This window comes from Haliotis rubra, unplaced genomic scaffold, assembly GCF_003918875.1.
Source record: "Haliotis rubra isolate DU_JTF1 unplaced genomic scaffold, ASM391887v1 Scf792, whole genome shotgun sequence".
Lineage (NCBI taxonomy): Eukaryota > Metazoa > Mollusca > Gastropoda > Lepetellida > Haliotidae > Haliotis > Haliotis rubra.
The window spans coordinates 88,213-99,698 of record NW_025767515.1 but is presented as its reverse complement, the minus strand read 5'-3'; the positions used below and the strand labels follow the sequence as shown (position 1 = coordinate 99,698).

The 11,486-nt window shown below is 38.7% G+C and overlaps 1 protein-coding gene across 1 annotated transcript; it reads left to right on the top strand.

Annotated features, from left to right (window-relative positions):
* Window positions 1-113: 113 nt before the first annotated feature.
* On the top strand, window positions 114-10,802 carry LOC124261254 (DNA-directed RNA polymerase II subunit GRINL1A-like). Its single transcript, XM_046695559.1, has 6 exons — window positions 114-191; window positions 1,470-1,585; window positions 7,353-7,811; window positions 8,321-8,579; window positions 9,247-9,335; window positions 9,602-10,802. Exons 2-6 carry the CDS (start codon window positions 1,470-1,472, stop codon window positions 9,669-9,671), a joined length of 993 nt encoding a protein of 330 aa, XP_046551515.1. The 5' UTR covers window positions 114-191; the 3' UTR covers window positions 9,672-10,802.
* The last annotated feature ends 684 nt before the right edge of the window (window positions 10,803-11,486 follow it).

The window sequence follows — 11,486 nt, the reverse complement described above, 5'->3', positions numbered from 1 at the left end:
TTGAGTCTTACCATTAAAAACATCTCCATGAAAACAACCCACCTATCCCCTGCAATGGAATGGAATAGTTCAACCGGTAGATGGCGTAGTTTCCAGAAGGCTATATAACGAGCACAGTTGCGGTACTCCAGAGTAAGATATGGCTTTGTAAATTGTCTGAACACAAGGCGATAAGTAGCAAAGTGGGAAAGGTAGATACAACTTTTCTTCGCCTAGCTGTGCGTGAGACAGTCATGCTTGTCATTTCAACACACATTAATTTTACTAGCAACTTTAAAACTTGTCTAACGGCTATTATTGCAAGACGTCACCCGTTTTCGTTAGGATGACAGGCGAAAATTCGCTTCAAAGACCTTTAAGTTGTGGAATAAAACGAGAAGTTGAGATATATATGTACTGTAGAGGTGCAAATAAAACAATATACATACTACTTAAGCTGTCCTTGATAGACGTCTGCTGTAGATACCATACATTGTACGAGATATATTCACTTCTGTATACTGCATTTCCAACAAACGTAGGAATATGATTAAAAAAAGATGATTGAGATTAACTCAGGTTAATTCATGTGAAATATAAGTTGAAACAGGTCTTGGTAAACACACACACACATATATATTATAATATAAATATAGATTTATCTATGAAAGAAAAAATCCACAAAATAATCACACCACACAATTTTCCCTCATATGCATTTCAGCTTTATCTTCATGGAGTGATTACAGATTATACTGTGACTAACTTAAAGATGATATCACAATGTAACATTCACAAACACTGACACAGCATTGCCATGATGTCACATTAGTAGCTTACAATGACAATGGCAAATACAATATTAAAATACATGTTTCTATTCAATGATAGATAAAAATATTTAATAAATAAGTTTTCCTAAGCTTTATGCTGCATTGTATCAGCTGTATTAATTTTGAAGGAAGGAAATATCTTGAATTTTATTTCCATTCCTGTTGTGCATTTATCAATGTGAGCAATTAAGGGTATGCAACCTGTCTTGGAGCCCTGTTGTTTATGGATGGGCATTCTGTTTGTCTAATATATTCCTCACGACACCCTTGGCATATTATAACATAAATAATATTTTTAGCAGAGCAGTCCAGGTTAGAGTGTACATGGAACAGTTCATTCCTGTTTTTGAATTTTAAACATGGATGTGAGTGCGTGCATGCTTACGTGCTCTGGTGTGTGTGACTGGCTCTTTGTGTCTGTGTGAATGTTTTTTCACAAAGTATTCAATATTACCCTCAGTAAAATATGTGTTGGGTTGTCAGTCAGTACAGTCTCTTGAAAATAAGATTATTTATTCTGTCATCCTGCTTTATCAGAAGACTTATGAAACATCTAAAGCATGTAGTTTAGAATTGGACTTAGAGTTGTTAAGAGATGTAAAATAATTGGACTGTCTGTCACATCTCTGCTTCATAGTAATGTCAATGTGTCTACAGATGGGGTCCATGTCGATACCCTCGGAGAAGCAGGGGCAGCTAGGGGACCTGACCAAGAAGACTCTGCCAGAACTCAGGGAGCTGCTTGACAGACAGGACAAGCTGCTGAAGAAAGAGTAGGTTTGCTCAATCCTAGCAAGATAGAATAATCACATAGTTGCTTGCAAAACAGACCCTTGATTACATCATACTTTTATATATATTTAGGATTACACTTTCTCAGTAAAAGTAAAGATTCTTCTACTTTCTTTTTGTTGAGTCCAATCCAGGATTTTAATTAAACCACACCCTGATGAAACTCAACCCTCCAAAAGTGAGAAAAATATAATTCCAAATATACATGTTGCATTTGACCACTTTCTAACAGGTATTGTGTATTCATAGCTTTGGGATGATTCATATCCCTGTTATGAATGACCATGTAATGACCATTTATGTACCTCAATCATTACATTAGGACAATCAAGCTGAAAGCCAGAACTGTAGCCAGGGATTGTTATAGGTTGTCAAACTAAGTGCCTTTGTGAATAGAAAATGACATTTAGAAAGTGGTTAAATGTAACATATGTTACACATTCTCAGTAAAGTACAGATTCTAGTACTTTTGTTGGGTTGAGTCCCATAGTGGATTCGAACCCACACCCTCAAATCAGGCACCTAATTGCGAGCACATTTTTAAGTGCCTTTGACAGGCAAACAGGGAAGAATATTGTGATAGTATTTCAAACTGGACTGTTTTAATGTTCTTTTACTTAGTAAATTCTGCGAAATTAAGAAATATTAGATTTAAATTGAAATTTTTACAGTCATGTGGCTGACCTTTAGCTGAATATTGGCCTCTGAGCAGGTCCAGATAAATCCCTAGTGACAATACTACTCAACACGTTACAGGGATTTTCCAGGTATTTCTTTGTTAACAGATCTGTCCTGTTCATAATGTTTGTATGGTATTGATGGTCATGATGTCATAGTTACATGTGATTATGATGATCAGCTGTGACAGCTGGGTGGGTAATGCTGACTGTCTTTGTATTGGGTTAAGCATGACTAGCATGCATGCTCTGTTTCAGATGAGAATATAACAGATGATGCATAGTTATAAGTTTTATGTGTGTTTTGAATTTCAGTACCTTTACACAGGCCTGCTATGAAGGTTACCGAGTGTAAAAATGTCAAGTCTTGTTGAAATGTTTCTGATGGTACCAATTTGAAGGCAGTCATACAATAAAACATTAACTGTGATAGACATTGCTTTGCTGTTGAAGTGAGTTAGAGTTTAACTGAAAGCATGTCTGTATTCGCATATATGTAGACATAACTACAATCAGAAATATGTGTTCCAAATATATATAGCATATTTGTACCATGCATATATCCATAGTGGGGTAGCCTAGTGGTTAAAGCGTTGGCTTGTCACGCTAAAGACCCGGGTTCGATTTCCCACATGGGTACAATATGTGAAGCCCATTTCTGGTGTCCCCTGAGGTGATATTGCTGGAATATTGCTAAAAGCGGCGTAAAACCATCACTCACTCACTCACTCATATATCCATACCTGAGCATGCTCAAAGCACACAATCACAATATGACTATTATTACCTCAGATAACCCAAGCTGCCTGTGAAGCGCTAGAAGGTTATGGTCACATGACTTATCCCACTGGGTACCCATTTTCTGCAGGATGAACAGAGGCAATTTTGATCAAACTCAATTGTTTAAGATGAGACCGCATGTATCACATGTGTTTTGTTGAGGGGCAGGACTGAAGTCTTAGAATCTCTCAGGAGTCAAGCTGCCAAACACAGTCACCCATCCAAGGCCTCTCCGCGCTCAACGTTGCTTACCTTCAACTGATTCGTGACCTGAGCTCTAGACACAGGACCACACAAATGAAATTTAAACATTATAAACAAAGCAAACTTGTACCACAAAAAACTCCAAATATGTAAGTTGTATCAGTTCTAACAATTCAATCTTAACTACATTACCACCTAGGTTTTCCTTTGGAGACTTTCATCTATGATTTGAAAGTAAAATGATTTATCAGACCATAACAAATCTTATGCATTACTGTTGCCAAATGATGGCACAAGTGTTCTTCATCAGCACAGTACAACAATGTGTCCAGTTAGTCCCGTCCAGTTGAATGACACCTATATCAAGTATACATCTACAAGAACTCCCTGTGCTGGGGATCAGGTGTTATGTGTCATTACCAACGAGCAATCATTGAAAAAAAAGGTTTGCATCATTTTTTTAGATTTTCCTGTTCAGGTTGTTATTGCAGATAAATATAAAGAAAAAACATGGTTCTCTGTTATTTTTTGTTTTACTTAGAAACTGCGCAAATTGCATTCCCAATCCAAATTTCACATCCAATGTAACATGATGCAACTTGCAACAGTGAAGTGATGACTAATATATCATGAACATAAACTTCCTGGAGTCTTCAAGAAATATTCAGTCATGACATTTCAGTAAGGGAAGCGATTTTTCAAAGAATTAAACACGTTTGCAGACACTGACAACTTCTAAGATATGATCCAGCGTGAAGTGTTTCAAACACTAAAACAGTAGTTCCAAAATCGTTTGTGTTCGATTATGAGAAAATGTGATCGGTTGCTTGGTTGTTTGGTTACTGCGACCAATCTTCAATTAATCGGAACACCACTAGCTTGTGGCAAGGAATGTAACAAGTGACTTTATTGGGTAGTGTGGTGAGGCATGCTGACTGGGTGGATTGTGTGTCATCAGACCCTGGGGGCTCATGTCAACCACAGGGTTACTTACATAGACAATGGTTCATGAGACGTTTGGTTGCTACATGGCTGGAAATCTGCTCATTGAGACATAAAACTACAGACATGCAAAGAATCATTCTCTTCCCACAGAGGTTACTTGTCATATCTTCCTATGAACCTCTGTTCTATTACGTCCCTTTCATGGTGCGAGTGTTCAGGATTCGTGATTGGTTGCAATCAGATTTAGTTAAATAATAATAAATAATAAAATGCAGATTTCTTCATGCGCCTTTTCCACGTCAGCAGATATGCTCAAGGCGCAACAATGACAGATTAAAAGAGTCTCCCACATTTATACAGCAATATGTACACGTCCAAAATAGAGTTCCTAATAATACATTGAAAACAGGTATGTTTTGAGTCCTGACTTGAATGTGGCAATACTATCAGAAACTTTCAGATTGTATGGGAGTGAATTCCACAAGGTTGGGGCTGCATATGAAAAAGTCCGGTTTCCAAAAGTTTTAAGCTTGAAGTTTGGCACGAACAGAAACTCTTGATTGGATGATCGAAGGCAGCGCTTGTTTGAGTAAGGAGTAAGCAGGTCAGAGAGATATGGGGGAGCAAGTCCGTGACGGGCCATGTAGGTCAAGCAGAGGATTTTGTAGTCGCTTCTTGCCTTGATGGGGAGCCAGTGCAACTGTTTAAGAACAGGTGTGATGTGGCCATGTTTGGGAATGCGACTGATAATAAGTGCGGCCGTGTTCTGCACCTTCTGTAACTTATCCAATAGCCAATAGTTGTTCAACTTAATCAACGACGTTGTTTCAAATGTGATCATTCGCAAGGCCTCAGTAATTTACGTATGCTTCGGGAAAACTAGAACCTCTTCCCCTGCTCAATGCGCAAAGATTTCTTCTATACAGAACTCAAGTCATGTAATGTCGGATCAATGGCGTCTCCATCGCTCTCATTGACAACGGACATTCTAGCCATTAAATGTCTTGTGTGTCACATCAACACAAGTCCCCGGCAGAGGAGGGATACTTGTGGCCCCATTTTTGCTTGCATTAGTCAAGCTGGATCTAATCTGATGTAACGTGTTCTGATGGGATAGAAAGAAGGGAGTTAATTTATGTTGCGATTTTTTGCCGCTAGGGGATTTTACGAGAACTGGGAAATATGGCAGTATCAGAACAGAGGTTCATAGGAAGATATGACAAGTAACCTCTGTGGGAAGAGAATGGCAAAGAATATATTTATTGGTTTTGAATGTTATGGGATTATTATTCCACTATTGTACAGAGCTGTAAATTATAGACAGTATGCAATAGTATGTTTCATACTGAATTAGTTTCACCACAGAGGATACATGTCATCCTTGCAACTGGTGGAAATATGATTGCCATTTTAATTAGGCCAAGCTGTTATCATCATTGTGCTGTCATTGTGTAGGGTATGCACTGTTTGTATAGATTGTAAATAATCTCACATACCGAACACTGAGGAATGGTCGGGAATACTTCATTAAACTGGTAGTGTTCTCTGTATGCAGAGCTATCTCTTTATTCTGAGGTAATTTGAAATTCATAAAGACTTGCTAAAATTCTGTTGGATATTCGGATTGTCAAGGCGATATTTCATATCACCAACGTGGTTGTTTCCCATTTCCACGTGTTTGCACTTTTTTATGTGCACCTATGAAAATCAGCTAGGGTCAACAACTTTGTCATGTTCAAATGAATATGCTTGCTGAAAATCCCTTTAGAACACATTTTAGCTTTATCTGAGTATTTTCTGTTGTAAGTACAAGACATTCAATTGTTTCGTTATCTTTGTTAAGATTTTGCTGATTATTTAATTATGCAGATCCTGAAGGTCAAAAAGGGCCCTTCACCTTCCTCGTCCCTTTTACTGATATCTTAACAGAATATTTGATAAACCAACACTGTTATCATGGTGGATATTTTATAACCAGAGTTGGCATAGTGAATGTTTGAAAATATCCTGTCAACAAAGTGGATACTTGATAAACATTGTTATCCCCTGCAACGCTGTTGCGGGGGGTATTAAAATGGACTCTGTCCGTCCATCCTTGCACATTTGTGTTTTCCGGAGCAGAACTCTAAAATCGTTCAATATTTCTTCACCAAACTTGGCACATACATAGATCTGGTGGTGTACTGGTGCCTTTTGGTAGTTTTGGAATTCTGAATATAATATTTTTGGCATTTCCATGGCAACAAGTTTGACTAAAACTGAAATTGGTGGTAGAGCTCTTTTCCGGAGCTGAACTCTAAAACCGTTTAATGTTTCTTCACCAAACTTGGCACATACATACATCTAGTGGTGTACTGGTGCTTTTTGGTAGTTTTGGATTTCTGAATAAAATATTTTTGGCATATCCATGGCAACAAGTTTGACTTAGACTGAAATTGGTGGTAGTGCTCCTTTCTGGAGCAGAACTTTAAGAACCTTTCAATACTCTCCTTCCACTTTTCTATATACACATCTAAACATTTGACATAATCATAACTCGTAGACATAATCATGAAGAGTATTTTGCCATTGCGGGGGATATTGATGACTTTGTCTTCTTGTTGACATTGTGATTATGGGATAAACAAACACTGTTGACATGGTGACAATTTGATAAATATTGTCAACAAAGTGAATACATTGTTGACATTGTGATTGTGTGTTAACCACTGTTGCCATGGGGACCATTTTATTAACACTGTTGACATAGTGTATATTGATAAACAAACACTGTCAATTTAGTGTTTATTTGATAAGCAAACAAATTCAAAGTTATATAAAATGCAAACAAATGTCTGGGTTCCAATGTTTATTTTGCTGTAGATTCATGCATAAGAGGCGACTAATGGGATCGGGTGGTCATGCTCGCTGACTTGGTTGACACATGTAATCGGTTCCCAATTGGACAGATCAATGCTCATGCTGTTGATCACTGGATTGTCTGGTCCAGACTTGATTATTTACAGACCTCTTCCATATAACTCGAATATTGTTGAGTATGGCGTAAAACTAAACTCACTCACTCACTGTAGATTCGTGTGTTCATGTGAAAAAGGTTTGGTTCCAGTGATTTTTTCTCACAAATATTATGTTTGATCTACAGGAAATTTCTTCAAACTTTACCTGACAAGGGAGTCAAAGTGAAAATGTTTGCCGAAACTTTGAGAACACTCATTACTCAGAGGGAAGAAGTGGATCAGGCAGCTTCAAAGTTAGAAGGTGTGAAAATATCAGATCTTGTACAGAAACAAACCACAAACACACATAGCGACAAGAAAGTGCAAACTTTTGGGACGAATCAAGTGCATCAAAAGGGAGACATCTCCAAAACTGAAGCTGATTTGTGTGAAGTGTTGGTCACAAGGAAGAACATTGAATTGACGGGAGATAATTCCAGTGCTATGGATGTTAGTGAGAGACTGAGTGAGGTGTTGGAGAGAGTGACTATATCTACTGATCAGCCTGTATCTGGCAGAGAGGATGTATACGTCAACAGTTATGAACGTGTCATCAAAAAGGCAAATGAACAAACTCCACACAAGAAAACTTTCAAACCAAACAGGTAAATCTGTATTCAGATAATGAATTATACCTCAGATGAAAAATTATGTAAATTGTCTTTGTTCAGGTAAAGTTATGTAAATTCTTTGTTTAGGTTCTCATTTATTCCTCCTATGTAATGATACTGGTTCAGATGTTGAGTCATGTCTCTGATGTACAGTTCAGTAAATTATCCTTTTGTCTGTTGAAAAGTTATCTGAATGATGGACCTGATTTTTGTATAAGGCCTTTAAACATTACCTGATACACGAGACATGTTAGATATTATTGTGAATAATTTTGTCAGACATGACTGTATTTGTATTATCTTCAAGTTTAATATTTTGAAAGGGATTGTTCAGGCATATATTTCAGATTCTGTTTGTATATGCTGTAAGCATGTCATGTGGTATTGATGTACTTGTCATTGTTTCATACTGTGAAGTACACATCATACAGACAAAATAATTTGTTAAAAAAGATATTTTGTGTCAATATTTGAAGAGCTAATTTGGTCACCCTTACCTTCAGCACTTTGAAAATATCAAAGGTTGAAGATTTACCAGAAGTGTACAAGTTCAGATCAAAACAGGGCAACGTAAAGGACAGTCCTACACCAGGAGGGTTAGCTAGGACTGAGAGGAAGACGGAGAGTGCAATGGACTCCTCAAATCCCAAGCCCAAGGAAGAGTCTGCAGTGGTACTGCCCGACTACAAGCATGACAAGAGTGTGCTGATATCCGTGGAGGAGTCCCTGCAACTCGTCACACAGCAGAGGGAGCAGCATGGGGTAGGGCGGCTCACAGGGGGTTGAAGCATGGGATTGGTGGGCACACAGGGTAGGTAGGTGGGGTCACACAGGGTAGGTAGGTGGGGTCACACAGGGTAGGTAGGTGGGGGCACACAAGGGGTAAAGGCTACACACACAGGGTAGGATGATAGGGGTGGGGGAAACATTGCATTATGGGGACATCCACAGAATAGGAGTGATGCACATAGGGGTGGAATGGGATACACAGGATATGGAGACAGACACCCATGGGGATTGTGGGACACACCTGCACAGGTTATTGGGACACATGTACAGGTTACCACTTTGTTAAGTCTGATACAATTCACCTATACATGTCTGCAACTGATGCTCATGTGATGAGGCATCTACTGATATTTATGTTAGAGCAGAGACCATATATGGTCTCTGGTTAGAGGCATTCTACTGATATTATGTTAGAGGCATTCTACTGATATTTATGTTAGAGGCATTCTACTGATATTTATGTTAGAGGCATTCTACTGATATTTATGTTAGAGGCATTCTACTGATATTTATGTTAGAGGCATTCTACTAATGGTTATATTGGAGCAGATACCATATATGGTCTCTGATTGGAGGCAGTCTACTGTTTATGTACAGAGGCATACAACTGATGTTTATGAATAATGTTCCTGTCCTCCAGGAGCTGATGATGAGGCAGGCAACGGAGAGGCTGGCAGGCCGACTCCACATCCGCCTGGATGACTACAACCCAGAGGGAACCAACATGAAGTATCCTTTCTATCAGTGCCCAGTCCTTTGTCCTGGTAGGATTAGACCCCCAGCAACATATTTGGGTTATAAGAGGGCAAGGTGTTGCTTAACGGATTGGCTGACCAGACTCATATGGTTCACTGCATGTTTTCATAACAGACAGCAGATATTCTAGACTTAACTTTGCACTTAACTTAAGAATAAACTTCTATATTTTGAATGAAAGTAATATATTTCAGTTGTCAAGTATATTTTAGCAAATAGCATTTCCTCAACACTGCCAGTTACCGTGTACCAGCCACTGACACAGACAGTGATGATGAACCAGAAATCGATGGGTACAATGAGGACTGAAAGATGGACAGATCTGAAAGTGTAAACAACATTTGCACCTGGACAAGCTGGTCATCATGCAACAGTCACAATGCGTACTTTGTATTGAGAGGCTTGTTAGTAACAATGTTGTGTCGGGAGGGACGTTATTGACAAACGTCTCTGCATCATCCAGAGTTTTTGCAACCCCCTGGGCACATGAAACGTCATTTGGAGGTCGTGTCAGGTGAATTTTCGACTCAGCAAATCTGTATGGAGGTTTGAGAGTGAAGGAAGCATATATAATCTGTATATATATTGAACTATAAACAAATGTTCGGCATGTATGTAAGTACGGCCTCACAACTATGTTGTTGTGGATATTTTAAATGCTTTGTTTCTGAACATGATGGCATGTACACTCAAGAGGGAATGCCATCAAAGGAGTTGCTGTGTCCACTGTGGCTTTTCATTTTTTATTACTTTGGGATTTATGGTAGTTAAGTATTGAAGCCGAAATACTTTAGAAAGCTGACAATTTGATAGGCTCAAGAATCCACATCGTTCATTTATACGACTGAAAAACAGCAAAGTATGAGCCAGATCTTCGTATAACTATAGGTAATATTGTCTTGGCATATAGGATGCAGTGATATCTTCACCTCGGGTTGTCCTGACTGGATCGTTGAGGAAGGTGTCATCAGATCTACATGTGGAGAACCACATGGAAACAGACTTGTATTTATGTGTGATGAGGATGTCATTGTATTACCAGGAGTTTCATGGGTGACACAACCCAAAATACAGAACTGGTTGCTTATTGTCACTTGATGATGCTCACTGTGATTCTGGTCCTGCTTCATCTTCTCATAAGCATCGCCATAGTGATCAGAAACCCATCCTAAAAGCAGGGACCATTATAAGATTCCAACTAAGTCATAAGCATGTGTTTGTCAGTTGCTTTGTAATAGTAAAGATTCCATGGTTCACAGGCACAAAGCTATAAAAGCACTGCAGTCCCATGATCTATAGGCTTGTGATTAATGTAGCACTCAGATTGATTTGTAAAGTGTTTGAGACAAAAGGTGAACATATCTTTCCCCAGGATACCACAGTCCGAGGGACAAGTGCTACTATATTTTGAACACAAATAAAGCAGTATGTTTTTATGTTGGTCACGTTGTTTTGTTGTTGATTTGACACTTTACAATCCTGTGGTATGGCATGATTTTACTCTACAACCGTGTAGGTGGTTAAATTTCTTTCAACTACTGGACATTTGATGACAAGACCAAGCACCTGATGTACAGCTGTCTTTACACATATGCACCCATGAAGACCCGGGTTAGAATTGGTCTTCAGCAACACATTCTCGCTGCTAATGCGACTAATGAGATTGGGTGGTCAGACTCGCTGACTTGGTTGATCATGTCATCATATCCCAATGCTCATGGTGTTGATCACTGGATTGTCTGGTCCAGATTCGATTATTTACAGACCTCCGCCATATAGCTGGAATATTCGATTATTTACAGACCTCTGCCATATAGCTGGAATATTCGATTATTTACAGACCTCCGCCATATAGCTGGAATATTCGATTATTTACAGACCTCTGCCATATAGCTGGAATATTCAATTATTTACAGACCTCCGCCATATAGCTGGAATATTCGATTATTTACAGACCTCTGCCATATAGCTGGAATATTGCTGAGTGCAGCTTTAAACATCAAACAAACTTTGTACACATGTGGCATGTAGTAGTTAAACTATTCTTCCTACTGAGATGTTTACTGATGGAGATTCCCCGTGAGTAAGTATGGGAAAGTATGTTTGCTGCTTCTACAAGTATTA

Coding starts and splice junctions, on each gene's coding strand:
- LOC124261254 (XM_046695559.1), top strand. CDS start 1,470: ATGGGGTCCATGTCGATACCCTCGGAGAAGCAGGGGCAGCTAGGGGAC. Junction 1,586..7,352: donor GACAAGCTGCTGAAGAAAGA/GTAGGTTTGCTC, acceptor TTTGATCTACAG/GAAATTTCTTCAAACTTTAC. Junction 9,336..9,601: donor CCAGAGGGAACCAACATGAA/GTATCCTTTCTA, acceptor CAACACTGCCAG/TTACCGTGTACCAGCCACTG.